The sequence below is a fragment of the Lissotriton helveticus genome, chromosome 9 (genome assembly GCF_964261635.1).
Source record: "Lissotriton helveticus chromosome 9, aLisHel1.1, whole genome shotgun sequence".
Taxonomy (NCBI): Eukaryota; Metazoa; Chordata; class Amphibia; order Caudata; family Salamandridae; genus Lissotriton; species Lissotriton helveticus.
In genome coordinates, this window is record NC_136070.1 from 129,217,191 (window position 1) to 129,235,632 (window position 18,442).

General features: G+C 51.5%; 1 protein-coding gene across 1 annotated transcript in view; it reads left to right on the forward strand.

Annotated features, from left to right (window-relative positions):
- The window catches only part of NUSAP1 (nucleolar and spindle associated protein 1), a 345,737-nt gene extending 327,560 nt beyond the window's left edge, over positions 1-18,177 (forward strand). Inside the window, exon 15 of the mRNA XM_078659621.1 lies at positions 17,714-18,177. Within this exon, the coding sequence (XP_078515747.1) occupies positions 17,714-17,801 (88 nt within the window). The 3' untranslated portion in view covers positions 17,802-18,177. The remainder of the gene's footprint in view (positions 1-17,713) is intronic.
- The last annotated feature ends 265 nt before the right edge of the window (positions 18,178-18,442 follow it).

Here is an 18,442-nt window from a genome sequence, read left to right on the forward strand (position 1 = left end):
CTTCCCTTTTTAAGGTTCTCTCCTTTCTTCCTTGACGGGGGCATGGAGGCGTCCTGCCTCAGGGGACCAGGTGCCTCCGCATCTTCTGCACCGGCACCTCCCGGCACCTCCCGGCGCCGCGTGATCCGGCGTGTCTTTCCCTTCACCCCTCGGCCGCCAGCCCCATTTTGCGGACTGCTTTTCCCTCCCTGCCGCCACTGTTGACTCCGACGTCCGGGAAGGCCCTCTGGCAGGACTCTTGGGGGCGTAACGTGTTCGCCTCGACCAGCGCTGCCCTGCGGGCCCTTAACACCTTGTGTGTTCTGGCTAGGGCCTCCTCCTGTTTGTGGGACTCTGCCGAGTCTCTGGGATCTGCAGCATCCCAGGAGACTGGTCCGGTGGACTTCTGCATCATGCGTTGGATGGCCGGGAGTTTGCGGCGTTTATTCTCCGCTCCACTCTAGCCATCTCAGATGTGCTGGGCAGGGCCATGGCTTCCTCAGTCGCTCTCCGTCGCCATGCTCGGCTTCAGGACGGAGTATTCCCTGAGAATATTCGGAAGCGACTCATCAACCTTCCGTTTGATGGCAGCCTGTTGTTCCATGCCCCGGCCGACTCCGCCATCCTTGGCAGGGCTCCGTCGTCCTCCTCCGCCTTTTCCTCCCCCTCCTCCTCCGTCCCCTCCTCAGTGACTCCTGAGTTGGGCTGTTTCTTGTTAGGCCGGTTGTTCTGGCTGTTGAGTGTTTTTTCTGCCCGTGGAGTGTTTTTTCTGCCCATTTGCGTCCTTCCTTGGGACTTTGGCATTGTTGGCTGCTAGACGGCCCTTTTGTTGATTGTGTGTGTGTTCTGCCGGAGCTGTTGCGCAGACTTGGCCCTGAAATTAGGCCTTCTGCTTTGCTTGGGCTGCATGTCAAGCCTTCCGCGGGGTGTTTTTTCCCCGTGGTTCTTTTGTTTTTCCTCTGCTGCGGAAGTTCTACCAAAGAGGGTTCCCATATCTTGGGACTTAATGTACCCTATGTGGGGTAGTGGTAGCTGTCATATGGCTTGCGCTCTGCTAGGGGGTTCTGGTCGCCTTCGGGTGCCTGTTCTCCATGGCGTTATGTAGGTTTCTTTTGCTTCTTGAGGTGGTGTGCGCGCGGCCACTTATGTGGTGTACCTGGATATCTCCTCCTCTCCCTGCTCCTGTCCTGAGGTCTGGGATAATCCTGTGTTCTCCCTTGCCAGGCGCCGCCTACTCTGCCTTCCTGGGGCCTCGGGCTGTTCTTGCTTCTGGCGGCTTTTGACTGCCGGCGCTGTTCTGGCTGGCAGGTTGCTCTCCATCTGAAGTGGGTTCGCCTTCTGTTCCCTCGTTTCCTTGGGTCCTCTAGCCTTCTTCCTCTCTTCCTGTCTTGGCATTGGGCAGAAGCTATGTTGCCTTGTGGGGGAGTGGGGTGCTTCGGCCTCTGCGACCTTGCCCTTGGTTCCTCTGCTGTGAGTGTACGGGCCTCTTTGGCCTTCTTCTCCCTCCTACATCCTCTTGGGGTCGGTGGGGTTCTGCTTGTGGGGCTTCCCATTGCCTAGCAGGGACGAGGTTCTACCTGGTCCACAGATCTGGTCCCCTGTGGGGCCCTCTGTTCAGTATTGGCTGGTGGGGTCCTTTCCCAGACCCTCCTTCCCAGGGGGTATTGCTGGGTTATCTATTCTACTTGAAGGAATCTGCGGTTAGTAGTCTCTATCAGATGTACGAGTTACTTCCCTTCGGTAACAATGTATCTGGTAGAGACGATTCTAGCTGCAGATTCCTTCACGACCGCCCTTCCTCCCCTATTCTGCGAGGGCCCTTGGGTTGGTCTTCGGTACTCGCCTCCTAGTGGGGTGCTGTGTCTCCTGTTAGTGCCTTCCTTGTTCTTGACGGGTGGCTCCGTCTGGGGGCGGTTCATTCCTCCTTTGGTTCTATGGAGGATGGGGTTACGGTGCTCCGGTGCCCTGCTGCTCTGGCTGCTCCAGGTTTTGGGGGGCGGGGGGTTGCTTTCTATCTATCCCTGTCCTCCCTTCTCTCCATTGCTATCCTCTGATTGAGGGTCATCTGGCCATGTCTTGCCCTTGTCCCTTGTGGGTGGTTGCCCTCTATGTTGGGGTGGCTTGGAGGTTTGTTGACCCTGTCTGTCTTGGGACTGGTCCCCTTCCTTGCTCAGGACAGGGGTGGTAGATTTACTACGTGTGCCATGACTTTTACGCATGTTCCTTACCTCTGGGGCACAGGGGTGGGAGGCTGTCTATGTGCCGGCAGGGTGGCTGCGCAGGGCTCTGCTTGTTCTTTGTTCTTTCTTCTTTCCTTACCTTTGGGTTCTGCGGTGTTGACACTACTCTGTGTGGTGTTGTTAGTCACCATTTCTTTCCAATTATTGTGCTCTTTGCACACTGTTCCGATGCTTCCACAGTTTATCTGGTGGTTCCGCGTTGTGGTGCTGAAAAGTTATCCGAAGAAAACTGAGATAGATAGGTGTGCCGGGGCGGGTCTTATGTGACATCGCTGACATCACGTATGCTGACGACGCCTGGTCGGAGTCGAGTGATGTCGCCCGGCGCGCAGGGATGCTGTGGCAAAAAAGTTTCCGGATCCAGTCACACGCCTGGGGATAATTCTACGTGAAGGAATCTCCGGCTACAATCGTCTCTACCAGATACATCGTTACCGAAGGGAAGTAACTTGTACAACAGACACATCTCTCCTAGGATGGGGTGCTCCTATGAACCACCTTCAAGTTCAGGGGGATTTGGTCAGAGAAAGAACAATCTTATAACCTGTTGGAATTAAGAGCTGTCCATCTCACTGATATTATTTCTCACTTCATTCAAGACCACTTCAATCCTTGTTCAGACAGACAATACAACAACAATGTATTATCTGAACAAACATTATAGACCGTTGTCACTGGAAGCTCAGACCATCTGGAAAGGACTTCTAGCAAAGAATTTAACAATTACAGCATTACATCTTAGAGGAGTGCAATCAGATGCACAAAGTCGAATAATTCAAGAAAATCACAATTGGATTCTAAATTACAAAATCCTGCACGATGTATTCGAAGAATGGGGCTATCTGGAATTTGTCTTTCAACGATGCATACAACAACAAAAAAAACTGATTTTGCCTCAAGATATTACCAACCAGGATCCATGGGGAATGCCCTTTTGATAAACTGGTCCAGTATTCCATCAATATAGACATTTAAATCTTCCACAAAATTACATGAACACTTTAAAAGAGGGAAAAAGACCATCCACTAGAGCAGTGGTTCTTTACCGGTGGTCTGGTGACCGTGGGGGGTCCACGAAGACTACTCAGGGGGTCTTCGACTGTTTAGGAAATTAAATAATATTAACAGATTAATAATGTATATATAAATGAAGTAAAATCTTAATGTTGAAAAATGTAAAATGTACTGTAATTGTGAAGGACTTTGAAATTGGTGGCTAGAAATGAAAGTGCAGGTTTACATATAGGTGGAAAAGGGTGATCTGTCGCAATGGCGACAAAGTACCCTTCCTGCTACCATAACAGTCTGCCCGACAGATTTAAAAGTGGGCGGACCTTTGGTGGAACCACGAAGAGGCTATTTTATCCCCACCATGGTTAGTCCCCTCCGACAGAGTAAGGGCCATCGGAGGTTGACCTGTATGCGTACGATATAAATCTGAAAGAAACAGGTTAGTATTAGATTCCTTACCTTAGAATATCCCCAGGCGTCAGTCTGGATCCGGAAACTTTTGCGTAGCAGTACCCCTGCGCGTCGGTAGGCGTCGTCTGCAGGCGTCCCCTGCGGCTCCGCGTCGTCGGCGTCGTGCGCCGTGATGACGTCGCTGGAGTATATAGACGCCGCCTCCGCGCGCTGACGTCAGTTCTTCTTTTTTCCGCGCCAGTTGGCGCAGATCCGAAGAGCAGTACTCCGGTCTTTTGACCAAGTTTTTGTTAAACTACTTAATCTTCTCGGTGCCGGTAGGATGCCCGGTTTCAAGAGTTGTGACGAGTGCGACCGCCTGATGTCGGTCACCGACCACCATCGACTCTGCCTCCGGTGTCTGGGCGCGGACCACGACGTGGAGTCCTGCGTCGACTGTCGGGCCTTGACTGGTAAAGCTAGGCGGGAGCGGTCCCGCAAGCTTCTCGAGCTCCGAGTGACGGCCCCGCGTCGAGAGCGGTCCCGGTCCGGTCGGAGGTCGAGGGAGCGGTCGAAGGAACAATCGCGGAGCCGCCATGAGCGCTCCGGGAGTCGACATCATTCCTCCGGTTCGTCAGGTAAGCGTAAGAAGTCGGGGCGTCGTCATCGTACCCCCGACTCCCCCCGACGCCCGCGTGATGCGGCCGGGGGTTCGGGTGGCCCCACCCCCGCGGGCCCGCGGGGGTCGCCGACGCAGTCTACCCCATACCCGTCGGTCCCTGGGGAAGGCGCGTCGCGTGAGGAGATCGAGGCCTTCCTCATAGCTATGAGGGCGAGGTCTCCTCCGGCGGGGCCTACGGCGCCTGCGGGCCCGTCGGTCCCGTCTGGGGGCCCGAGCGGTTCGGGTGCTCCTGCCCCGACGCCGCCGGTGACTCCGGCCACGGCGCCGCCGGTGGCTCCGGCCACGGCGCCGCTGGACCCCTCAGGTTCGACGCCGGCTGGTCTGCCGGCCTCTCCGGCGTCGGTTCCTTTGGGCCAACCCGTGGTACCGCCTCCGCGCGGTGCAGCGACTCCGCTGTCGGTTCCGGCCGGCGTCGGGTCCCCTGTGCCGGCGCCGCGCGGCGCCACCCCCATTCCTCCTCTGACTCCTGACGCGGAGTCGGACCGGCGTCGTCCGACGCCGGATCCGGCGCCGATGGGGCCCATTGACCCCGAGGTCTATATCGTCGATACAGAATACGACGATGAGGACGAGTATGGAGAGGGTTGGGGGGGGGTCTGAGGACCCTTTATCCCGTGCCTGCCAGTATGATGTGGACTGGGTAGGTGATCTGGGTGATGCCAGTGGCCTGGACGAGTCGCCCAACCCTGGGTTTGTCTCCCCGAGCCCTGTGGCGTCTGAGGCAGGTGCTGCCTATTCGGTGGTCCTGATGAGGGCTGCCAAGGCCCTGAGCCTTGAGCTCCCCGTCGCGAAGGTCAAGCCGAACATTCTGACCGAAGTGTTTAAACCGCAGTCATGCCCCCAGGAGCCTCTGCTGCCGTTTAATGAGGCCCTGACGGATGTCCTTTTGGGCACCTGGTCCAGGCCCGCTTCTGGTGCACCGGTTGACCGGAACGTTGCCAGGCGTCACCGTCCGTGCTCGGACGACCCTGCCTTCCTATCCACCCATCCCTCCCCGGAGAGTCTGGTGATCCAGGCCTCCACTTCACAGTCCGCATTCCCGTCGGCTCCGCCCGATCGGGAATCAAAGCGGTATGACCAGTTTGGTAAAAAGGTCTTTTCCTCTTTGAGCGCTGGGCTGCGGTCTTGTAACACCGCGTGCCTCTTGGGCCGCTACACCCACTCCTTGTGGGATACGGTCGAAGAGTGTTTGCCGCAATGCCCCCAGGAAGTGCGGGACAAGCTCACCCGGGCCTTGGTTGAAGGCCGGGATGCGGCGCGGTACTCGATCCGTTGTGGTCTGGACACGACCGACTCACTGGGACGGGCCATGTCCACGACGGTGGCGATTCGTCGCCATGCCTGGCTGAGATCTGCCAACTTCTCGCCAGACGTCCAAAATACACTCATGGACATGCCATTTGATGGTAGCCGCCTGTTTGGTGACAAAGCGGACCACGCGCTGGAGCGCTTCAAGGACTCCAGGGTCACGGCCAAGTCCTTGGGTCTGTCGACCCAGCGCCAGCAGACGGGTTCGTTTCGCCCCTTTCGTGGCCAAGGGAGGGGCGGTCCCACACGTGCTGCCAGCCACGCGCCGCAGAACGCTCCCCAGCGCGGTGGCGGCCGTGGTTTCCGCCGTGGTGGCGGTAGAGGCCAGCGGCGAGGTCAGTCCACGCCTCCCCCCGCTGCTGCATCCAAGCCTTCCTAGTCCGAGCTTTCGGGCTCACGTGACGCCGGTGGGTGGCAGGGTTCGCCATCACCACTCCCGCTGGCGCGCGATAACATCGGACAGGTGGGTGCTGCAGCTCGTTCGAAGGGGCTATGCCCTCCCCTTCGAGTCCACTCCTCCAGCCATGCCACCGCAGAACCACCGTGTGTCGGGGGACCACTTGACACTTCTGCAGGAGGAAGTTACGGCCCTCTTGGCCAAGGGGGCCATCGAGCGCGTTCCTGGGCCAGAAGTAGGGTGTGGTTGTTACTCCCACTACTTTCTGGTACCCAAGAAGGACAAGGGAGGCCTACGTCCTATCTTGGACCTGCGGAACGTCAACGGCTTCCTCCGGAAGGAGAAGTTCAAGATGTTGACTTTGGCTCAGGTCTTGGCTGCTCTAGACCCACAAGACTGGATGGTAGCGTTGGACTTGCAGGATGCGTATTTTCACATCCCCGTCCTGCCGGCCCACCGGCGTTACCTGCGGTTCACGGTAGGCCACGAGCACTTTCAGTTTATCGTGCTCCCATTCGGCCTTACCAGCGCCCCACGGGTGTTCACGAAAGTGATGGCGGTGGTCGCAGCTCATCTGCGCCGGTTAGGGGTTTCAGTCTTCCCCTACCTCGACGACTGGTTGTTGAAGGCGGGCTCGCCCCAGACAGTCGTCCACCACCTTCAGATGACGGCAGACCTCCTGCACGAGCTGGGGTTTTCCATCAATGTGCCGAAATCACACCTGTGTCCCTCTCAAAAGCTCCTTTTCATCGGAGCGGTTCTCGACTCGGCGCAGTTTCTGGTTTATCCCCCGGAGCGGCGGGTCCGGGATATTCAGGCTCTGATTCCCATCTTTCAGCCGTTATCCCGGGTTTCGGTCAGGTTGACGCTGCGGCTTCTGGGGCTGATGGCCTCCTGCATCCTACTGGTGCATCACGCCAGGTGACGGATGCGGGCTCTGCAGTGGGACCTGAAGTTTCAGTGGGCCCAGCATCAGGGCAACCTATCCGACCATGTCCTGATCTCGGAGGGCACTGCGAGACAGTTGCAGTGGTGGCTTACGGACCGCGATTGGGTCAGAGGCAGATCCCTCTCCCTTCCCCAACCGGAGCACGTGGTTGTGACGGACGCGTCCCTCCAGGGCTGGGGTGGCCACTTGGGAGAGGCGGAGATCAGAGGCATCTGGTCTCCGGCGGAGTCCCGGCTCCATATCAACATGTTGGAGCTGCGGGCGATTCGCCTAGCACTGAAGGCATTCCTCCCCTTTGTCAACGGGAGTGTAGTGCAGGTGTTCACGGACAACACCACCGCCATGTGGTACTGCAACAAACAGGGCGGTGTGGGGTCGTGGACCCTTTGCCAGGAGGCTCTGCGTCTCTGGCAATGGCTGGAACGTCAGGGCGTGACTCTGACGGTTCAACACCTGGCAGGTTCTCTGAACGCCAGGGCGGACGAACTCAGCCGTCGGTGCTCGGTGGATCACGAATGGCGTCTGAACTCGGACGTGGCGAGAGGCCTCTTTCAGCAATGGGGAGAGCCTTGGTTAGATCTATTCGCCACAGAAGAGAACGCGCAATGTCATCAGTTCTGCGCGTTGGAGTTTCCAAGATGGCACTCGCTCGGCGACGCCTTTCGGCGCGAGTGGAGTTGCGGTCTGTTGTACGCCTTTCCGCCTATACCACTTCTGCCCAGAGTGCTGAAGAAGATCAGGCGCGACCGGGCCCAAGTTATCCTTGTGGCTCCGGACTGGGCTCGAAGATACTGGTATCCCGAGCTACTCAGCATGACAGTCGGTCCCTCGATCCGCCTGCCCCTTCAGGAGGACCTTCTGTCGCAGCAGCAGGGGACGGTCCTCCACCCGAACCTGTCCAGTCTCCACCTCCATGCGTGGAGATTGAGCGGCGACAGTTGAGGCCATTTGACTTGCCTCCTGAAGTCTGTGATGTCATTCTGGCAGCCAGGCGTCCCTCCACAAAGTCGGTATACGCCTGCCGGTGGAACAGATTTGTGGCATGGTGCACAGCAAAGGCTGTGGATCCCCTTTCTGCCCCTCTGTCTGAGGTTCTCCTCTTCCTCCTTTCCCTTGCCCAGCAGGGCTCTGCTCTGGGCACTATCAAGGGCTATCTTTCTGCCCTTTCCGCCTTCTTGAGGCTACCTGATCAGCCATCTTTATTCAAGTCCCCTATTGTGTTAAGATTCTTGAAGGGCATCACGCACATGTATCCTCCAACTCCGTTCGTGATGCCTCAGTGGGACTTGAACCTGGTTCTGACTTTCCTGATGTGCGCTCCCTTTGAGCCCCTTCATTCCTGTCCTCTCCGTCTTCTCACTTTAAAGACGGCCTTCCTGGTAGCCATCACCTCTGCCAGGAGAGTGAGTGAGCTCCAGGCTCTTTCTATTCAACCTCCTTTCTTGTCTGTTCATCCTGATAAGGTGGTTCTTCGGACTAGACCTTCTTTCCTGCCCAAGGTAGTCTCTGCTTTTCACATTGGGCAGTCCATCACCTTGCCCTCCTTCTTCCCGCCTCCGCATCCTTCAAAGGATGAAGAGCGGCTCCATCGTCTGGACCCAAAACGTGCGCTTTCATTTTACATGGATCGCACACGCCAGTTCCGGGTGGATGACCAACTGTTTGTTGGCTACGTGGGTGAGAAGAAGGGAAGGGCGGTACAGAAACGAACCATCTCTCGGTGGGTCGTCCTCTGCATCAAGGCATGCTACTCTTTGGCTCGGAAGGAGCCTCCTGTTGGGCTGAGGGCCCATTCCACTCGGGCCACGGCGGCTACTACTGCTCTGGGCCGGGGAGTCCCTTTGCAGGACATTTGCCAGGCGGCTACGTGGGCCTCGCTGCACACCTTTGCGAGGCACTACTGCCTGGACAGTCAAGTCCGGAGGGACGGCTTCTTTGGCCGTTCGGTCCTCCAGGACTTTCTGGTGTAGGTTGTATTGGTTCGCAGACCCACCTCCGGGGTTGGTATTGCTGGGGTATCTATTCTAAGGTAAGGAATCTAATACTAACCTGTTTCTTTCAGATGAACAAGTTACTTACCTTCGGTAACGATATATCTGTAAGAAACAGTAGTTAGTATTAGATTCCTTACCGCCCCGCCCATCCTCCCCGTTCTGCGAACTGATACCTAGGGTTAAGGACATCCCTTTCAGGGCCCTAGTTTCAAATGGCACCAGTGTTGGTTCTCACATGGCTCTGCGTGTTCTGGCGCGGAAAAGCTGTGTGCAAAGAACTGACGTCAGCGCGCGGAGGCGGCGTCTATATACTCCAGCGACGTCATCACGGCGCACGACGCCGACGACGCGGAGCCGCAGGGGACGCCTGCAGACGACGCCTACCGACGCGCAGGGGTACTGCTACGCAAAAGTTTCCGGATCCAGACTGACGCCTGGGGATATTCTAAGGTAAGGAATCTAATACTAACTACTGTTTCTTACAGATATATCGTTACCGAAGGTAAGTAACTTGTTCGTCAGCGCGTGCATATTAATGCGCACTACTTTTTAAAAAAGCATTTGCAATGCAATACAACTCGCATTTATGCAAGGTCGGTTGCATTTTAAACGAGAGTGAGGGTGGGCAAAAAGGCAGAAGCAGGAGTGCAGACTTACACGTCAGTTTTCACTGTCTATCACCACCAGGAAAACCCTGGCAGAAATGGGAAGTGAAATCTGCAAAATGCCTCCTTCGCCTTAGGAGTTAACTCCCATGACTAGTGGAACATTGTTTTTGTTTTTCCAAAAACAAAATCCCAATTTGTGGTTTTGTTTTGGGCAAGATTTTCTTTTTTTTTTTTACCTTTATCGTAAGGCTCAGTCATGTTTGATGGAGCTGTGCGGCAAAGTTACAATGCATTGACACGAATTGCCTTGACGGCGGTTCCTGTCAATGTATTAAATGTCCACCAGCCTTATGAACATTTATAAATTTGGCAGTCGGAAACTCCACTGGGGCAACAGTAAAATACTCTGATGGCCCTGGCTTAAGATGGCTAGACCGCCCAAAAATGTAGGCCCTAAATTACTATCCTCATATTGATTCATGGGAACAGAGCAAGTACAAAAACAGATTATGGTATGGACGATGAGTGGCTTAAATTGAGTTTACAAAATGTTTAACCTTCCCATAAAAATTCAGATTTTCTTTCTATTTGTTTGTTAATTACTGTGCGAACCCCACTCTAAGTGTACCTAGAGTGTTTGTTCGTGTAGAGCCAAGAATCCCCCCTAAGGAAGATCCATCCTCATTACCTGATGGTAGAGAATGAAGGACTTGTCTTGGTCACGTACTGGACACCCCTCATGAGAAGTCAGACCACTGCGTGGTGAATTCTCAGCATGCACGGACCTCTGGTGTCCGCTGGAGTGCCTCCTCTACTAACCTCTCAGGGTGCTTATTTTTTTTTATTATAATAGAAGTCAGCGCGACCAGGCCCAAGTTATTCTTGTGGCACCGTATTGGGCACAAAGAGTCTGAAAACCCGAGCTCCTGAGCATGGCTGTCGATCCATGGATCAGACAGCCCCTTCGGGAGGATCTTCTGACGCAGCAGCAGGGGACGGTCCACCACCCAAACCGGTCTAGCCTCCACCTCCTTTAGTGGAGAATGAGCAGCAACAGTTGACAGCTTTTGACCTTCCACCTGAAGTTTGTAATGTCGTCTTGGCAGCCAGGCGTCCCTCAACTAAGACTGTATACGCCTGTTGATGGAACAAATTAGTGGCATGGTGCACAGCAAAGGCTATGAATCCCCGTTCTGCCCCTCTTTCTGAGGTTCTTTTGTTTCTTCTGTCTTTGGCCCGGCAGGGCTCTACTCTGGGCACTCTTAAAAGCTACTTGGCAGCCATTTCTGCTTTTCTTCAGCTCCAAGATTGGCCCTCTTTATTCAAGTCCCCTATTGAAGGATCGGTTCTTTAAAGGAATTGTTAATCTTTTTCGCCATCTCCTTTCATAATACCTGAGTGGGACTTGAATCTTGTCTTGACTTACCTTATGTGCACTCCCTTTGACCCTCATTTTATTTTTTTCTCTCAAGCACACGTTAGAATTTTAACAAGGTTTCCCTGTTATTCACGAGCATATACAGTAATTTAAGAACAGAATATACACAATATCATTAGATTCTCTTTTTTCATGCTTTAATCTGTTGATTTCAGCCCTCGTTCGTACCTAAAGTTGTCACTCCTTTTCACATCGGACAGACTAGTACTCTGCCCACCTTTTTCCCACCTCTGCATCCTTCCAAGACTGAGGAGAGACTCCACCGTCTGGACCCGAAACATGCGCTGTCTTTCTACCTTGACCACACAAAGGATTTCTGGGTAGACAATCAACTCTTCGTTGGCTATGTGGATGCCAAGAAAAGTCATGCTGTGCAAAAGCGTACCATATCTCGATGGGTCTCCTTTGTATCAAGATTTGTTAGGCTTTAGCTAAAAAGGAACCTTCAGTCGGGCTGCCAGCTCATTCCACTAGAGCTACGCCAGCAACCACTGCTTTGTCACGTTTAGTCACACTCATCAGCATCTGCCAGGCGCCCACATGGGCTTCTAAGCACACGTTCACCAGACATTACTGCCTGGATAGTCAAGTCCGGAGGGAAGGCTACTTTGCCCGTTCTGTCCTCTAGGATTTTCTGGTGTGAACTTGGTTCGCAGTCCCTTCTCCAGGATTGGTATTGCTGGGGTATCTACTCTAAGGTAAGGAATCTATAACTAATAGTCTCATTCAGATGAACAAGTTACTTACCTTTGGTAACGATGTATCTGTAAGAGACATGTTGGTTATAGATTCCTTACCGCCTACTGATGGGCAGGGGTACGGCTGAGGGAAAAATTCTCCGGATTCTGTCTGACGCCTGGGGGTAATGCTAAGGCAAGGAATCTATAACTAACATGTCTCTTACAGATACATCATTACCGAAGGTAAGTAACTTGTTCTTTAGTTTCAGGAAACTTAATCCAACATTGTCTCACATGCAAATATGTGCAAACGGTTATTTCTGAAAAATTGGACAATGCAAAAAATAAGCTGCTTTGCTACGTGGTCCTGACTCGGGAATATAACATTAGCTGGCATGGCACCCAGGCAGGGTGCCATATCGACTTTGTTGTTTTCTCCCTCACAGGGGCATGTCCGGTGCGAGGGTAGTGGCATTGTCCCAGTGATGTGGGTCCCAGGGACCCTCTTCAGCTCCCATGCCCTAGGTACCCAGGGTACCATTTACTAGGGACTTACAGGGGGCAGAAGTACTAATTGGGGGGTTGTTTGTAGGGAAGAAGCACTGGCACAGGGGACCTGGTCGGCGGGGACTCTGTGCACTACATTTGAAACCACATCAAAACCAGGCAAAAGGTGGAGGCTAACCATTTAAAAAGAGGCACTTTCTCACAGTTATGCCCAACTGGGGCCTTATCCTTGTTTTGAATTTTTTGATGGTTTCTCCTTTTGAGCTCCTTCATAGTTGCCAGTAATGTGTTTTGCCCATGAAGACACTTTTTGGTGTCCATCACTTCTGCAAGATTGGTCAGGGAGTTGCAGGCCCTAAGTATCCGTCTGCCATTCACATACTTTTTTACTGACAAGCTGGTGTTGCAAACCAGGACTTCTTTCCTTCCTAAAGAAGTGACTCCCTTTCATTTTGGTTAGCCCATCACTCTTACATCCCTTGAATGAGTGGCTGCATAGCCAGGCTCTTAGACGAGCGGTGTGTTTTTACCTTGACAGCACTAAAGCCATCAGAGTTGATGACCAACTTTTTATCGGGGAATGTAACAGTTTTAAAAAGAAACATTGTTAAAAAGTGAACGTCCTCCCACTGGATCCTCCTCTGTATGAAGACTTGTTATGGTCTTGCCAAGGAGCAGCCTGGAGGAATCAGATCTTACTCCCCCAGAGCCAAGGCACCGTTGTCTGCCCTCACAAGAGGTGTTCCTATTGTGGGGATTTGCAAGGTGGTTATGTGGGCGTCCTTACACACCTCTCACGTATTACTGCTTGGATTCCTAGGCACATGCGTATGGACACTCTGTGCTGCAAGATTTCCTCATCTAATCTTCCATCAACAGTCCTCTAGAAGGTACTGCCTCGGAATATATTCCTCTGGTGAGGAATCTGCAGGTAAAAGTATCCAGCAGAAGAAAAAGTTACTTAACTTTGGCAAAAGTCTTTCTGGTGCGTACCCTATCTACTTGCAGATTTCTCACATCTCACACCTGCCTTCCTGTTTCGTGGATGTAATAAAGAGAAAGGATTATTAACGTCCCAATTAGAGTTTGTCACTGAACTACTTGTAATCTGGTTGCTCTGTTTTACAAGCTTTCGAGGCAAGCAAACCAGCACTTGCAATGCAATCGGTCCTGCATTAGTTAAAGTTAGGGCTATTGGCGTTGCAAATGACAGTGTTTTCATGAAAGTGACTCATATCAACGAACCTTGTAGTTAACAAAAACCCATAAACAAAACAAAACGACAGAGGGGACTTCGGTAAAGTGGAAGTGTAACAAAAAATTGCAAAATATAGTGCCAAATGAAGCTTTAAAAAAAGAAAAGTTTAACATTAATTACAAAACTGGAACACATAAATACTGACAAAAGGCCAGCTATTTTTTTTGCTGGTTCAGTGAAAACAAACTGTGCCCCTCAAGTGAACAGGCATATGGTATAACAGTAATGCAAGCGAGAGCCCAATGTTCAATCTTGCTCCAAATAAGTTATGTAGTAGTTAATGTGTAATTCAAACAAGTACCAGGCCATCTACTCAAAATCTTACCCTAGCTGTGGAAAACGTAAACCATATGGAGAAGGGGGCAGAGGAAAGTCTTGTAGTCAAACACTTTTGGGGGAGAGAAACCCCACCTCCCCACCCCAGATAAGTAGCATATAAAATTGATCAGCCCCAGGGACCTCATAATGTCAATACTCCAATGTAAAGAAGCATAGTTATATGCTTACTTCATCCAAGGCATGCCCTCACGGATTAACCAGCCTATGTGCCTCCGTACTCCTTCCGACGCTGCCGCGGGTCGCAGCAGCATAAGATTTAATCCCTGCTTTTGGTGCGCTCCTCATGATGTGGCGGGCTTGACGCGGCCGCCTAGCCTCCTGGGAAGCGTAGTCTTCCAACCATGCCTGCAAATGTAAGTATTATACGGGCATAGTTTCAAGAATTAAAAATACTAAGTGTATTAAATGCCTGCCCTGCTAACAATTGACCTGCTTACAGGCTACCCAGATGCAAAGAATAGGGTAAACATAAATGAAAAAAAACTGGCAGAATCTTAGGTCGCATGAAGACAGTGCTGCATAACCTCACCATTTAATGGGTACCTATTAAAAAGAACGGTTCAGCAACAAAGCCTGACCTCCAACTGGTTGTTGCAAAGCTGGGTCAGAGCTGTTGACTCATGAGCTGGGGATCCGCGTTTGAGCCTTAGCGTCAGCTCAACATCCTGTGAATCTGTGCAAATTACTTAATCTTCCCCCTGCCCGCGCTATATAAATGTAGTAATTGAAAATACAAAAGCAGCAATCTTGGCTTTGTGGGGGCGGGCACGTAGTGTTGTGGGAGGGGTGAGGAGGCACAGGGAAATTAGAGCGGGTATTTAATTTTTTAAACCAGATCTCGTATAGATATGTGATTTGGGAGTGGGTGGGACAGTACGAAATCTGAAAGCTAAATCCGAGGGCAAGCAAGAAATGGCACAGGACCATTCAGTGGAAACAATAGTGCGCCAAATACACAATAAATAAAGCCAAGAGTGAGAGGGACGTGTAACAGGGGCAGTCTGCTCAAAAGTTAAAACTCACCAAAAGACGGTACAACTAGCAGCGTTTCATGAATGAAAAGAAAGCAATTTTGACAGGCACAGGAAGGAACAAATAGAAAGCGATGGGCGGGGTCTATGCTCCCAGACTGGATACAGCATGCCTCCAGGCTTGACCTAAACAGTTGGAAACGGATGTTGTTGCCCTATGGTGGGTGATCTATGGCTTTGGTGAGGTCATCCAACAGCATGTCTGGTGTTGATACAAAGCCATGGAACGTTTGGAGTTTCCAGATCCAGTGCGACGCCTGGAATTTATTTAACATCGGTGGAAGAAACAGTTACCAAAGGGAAGTACACTTTTGCTCCATTTCTAGTACCACTATCTCACTTGAATTGTATAAAAAATGGTAAATACTAACTAAAGTATAAGCAACTAAAACAAAAAAAAAGTTCTGTATACTTTTGAGAAAGCCCATAGCTCAACACGCCAGAATCAAATAATCAATCAATCAATCAGGAAATTGTGAAACGTACTACTCCCCGAACGCGTCTCAAGGAGTGGGGGGTTGCACTCTGCTTCGTCTCATCCGAAGAGCCAGGTCTTCATCCTCTTCCTGAAAGCTTGCCGTGTGGGGGTTTGTCTGATGCTGACAGGGAATTGGTTCCAGATCCTGGCTGCGATGTAGGAGAAGGATTGACCTCCTGCTCTGTCTCTGCGGTTGCGTGGGATTTCGGCTAGGGCAAGATCAGCAGATCGGAGGCTTCTCTTGGGTGCATAGGAGAGTCTTTTGTGTAGGTATTGTGGTCCGATGTTGTGGAGGGACTTGTAGGCGTGGGTGAGTAACTTGAAGGTCACTCTTTTGGACGGGGAGCCAGTGGAGTTCTCGTATATGTTGGAAGATGCGGTGTTGTCGTGGGATGCCGAGGAGCAGTTGAGCTGTAGCATTCTGGAGTTTGAGGAATAGAGATTTGTTTATTCTGGCATAGAGGGTGTTCCCATAGTCCAGTCTGCTGGTTATGAGTGCGTGGGTGACAATCCTTTTGGATTGGGGAGGAATCCATTTGAAGGTCTTGTGGAGGATGTTGAAGCATGTGGAGGATACGGAGTTGAACTGTTGGTGCATGGTGAGAGAGGAGTCGAGAATGATGCGGGGTTGCGAGCGTGGTCTGTGGGTGTGGGAGGTTCGCCGAAGGCGATAGGTCACAAAGTGGGGTGGATCCAAGCACGAGGACTTCTGTTTTCTCTCAGTTGAGCTTTAGGCAGTTCTTGCTCATCCAGGAGGTGATGTCTTTCATACCTTCATGGAAGTTGTGTCTGGTGATGTCTGGTGAGGGAGAGGATGAGCTAGGTGTCGTCGGCTTAGGGTACTATGCCGAGTCCGTGTTTTCTGATGATGGTGGCTAGAGGGGCCATGTAGAAGTTAAAGAGCTTGGGACTGAGTGGGGATCCTTGGGGTACTCTGCAGCTGATTTTTGTGGGTTCGGAGAGGAAGGGTGGGAGTCTGATTCTTTGAGTTCGGTCAGTGAGGAAGGAGCGAATCCTGTCAAGGGCGGTTCCCCGGATGCCAGCGTCTTGGAGTCTGGCAATAAGCATGCAGTGGGAGACGGTGTGAAAGGCTGACGAGAGGTCTAGTAGGATGAGGATTGCTGTGTGGCCGTGGGTTAGGAGGGTGAGGAGAGAGATGGGTCGGTAGTTCTTGAGGTCTGTTGGGTCTGCATTGGGCTTCTTGAGGAGGGGCTTGACCTCTGTGCATTTCCAATCGTCGGGGAAAGAGCCTGTTTCGAGGGAGCAGTTGATGGTACGTCATAGTTCGGGTGCAATGGTGGAGGCGGCTCTGTGGAAGATGTATGGCAGACAGGCGTCAGTGGGTGCTCCAGAGTGTATACTTCTCATGGTCTTGGCGGTGTCTTCTGTGGTGGTGGGGGTCAGCTGGGTTGCGTTGTCGGGTGGAGGTGCAGGTTTTGTTGTAGAGTTCTGATCTTGAGGTGGAAGTAGGAGCAGAGTTTGTTGCAGAGAACCTGGGAGGGAGGAATGTCGGGGGATTCTCTGGGGGGTTTGATGAATTTTTGAATGATGCTGAAGAGTTCCTTAGAGATGTGGCAGTTGGTGAGTGTTCTGTTCTGGGTGAAGCTCCACTTCGTGGGTCTGATGAGTTGGTGGTGTTCTGTCATGGTAGTCTTGTAGGCTTAGCGTGCTTTGGGGGTTTTGCTGTTCCTCCAAGTTTTCTCTAGTCGTCGGCACGTGCGCTTGGATCCTCTAAGGTCGGTGGTGAACCAGGTGGCCTTCGTGATGCGCTGTCAGTCGGAGTTCCGGAGGGGGGCGAGAGTGTCTGCGCAGTCAGTGATCCATCTGTGTAGTGCGTTGGCTGCAGAGTTGGCATCAGTTGTGGTGGGAGGAGAGCTGTTGAGGTGCTCCTTGGTGATCTTGCTCCAGTTCCTGCTCGGTGGCCGAGGTGTGGTCCTGGGTCCGGTAGGTTTGGAGAAGTGGACACAGTGGTGGTCTGTCCAGATGGGTTAGGTGGTGTGGCTGAAGCAAGTGCTGTGTCCTCTGGTGAAGATGGGGTCAAGGATGTGAGTGGGGGTAGCGACATGTAGGCTACAAAAAGGACTAAATGGGTGTCAATTACTGCCATTGGTTAGAAACAGACGAGGACTGGGTGTGTGTCATGTCACTCGAATACAAGAGCCTAAAGGTGTTTTTACTTTGACCTGTAGGAGTGACTTCGCATGGAGTGTGATATGGATTTGTTTCCGATTCCTATTTAGAAGTATAAAGGTTGGTGCTAAGTTGGAAAATGAGGCTGGAGAGGATGTCTTACAATTCGGTTCATATAATCATCCAGAAGGTTCCACCTTTACAACTTTTGTAACTCATTGAGAAATGTAATGTTTGTAAGAGCGACAATTATTAATGCAGGCCTCACTAACAACGTAATTTTCCTTTTTGCAGAGAGGCAAGGCGCGATGAGCATGTAAAGGGAAGGAAAGCTAAAAAGGATGAAGCGATTGGTACGCGTAGAGGAATAATCATGACCTAATATTTTGTGCTGCATTTTCACTTTCATCTTGTTGTGATCCGATCACATGTACATTGTGTCCTTAATTGGTACTGCTTGTAAATATTTTATTGTTTTGAGTATTATCTCTGTGTCACTTAATGAAATTCTTATCTAAATCTGACAGCTACGTAGAATAAACAGGTAGATTTTAAACAAGTGATGTGTTTTAAGAACACTTACAGTCTTAACATTGTTTAAAAAAAAAATACTACTTTTTGCCAATAGTTTGTAGTGTAAAACAACGTTGTACTTGGGCCAACAGAAAGTTTTTACCAAGAGCCTGCATGTAATTTCACCGACCAGATAAAATCTTATAATTTTGTATACTGTTAATAAACAGTTTTTCGTATTTAAACATGTGTATGAGCAGTACTTTCCAGAACAATTTAGATGTACATGTCACTGTGTTTTTTGTTGGAATCGTTAATACATTTGTGTGTTATCATCTCAACTTATCTGATAGAGACTTCTAGCTGCAGATTCTTTACCTTTGAATTCCCAGACATCAGGCAAGATCAGGAAACTGTTGCTGAGCAATATCCCTAGTACACGGTGTCGGGTGGCTACATTCAGCTCCGTGTGACGTCCATGTCCGCAGCATCGGTTATGGCATCGTGGAG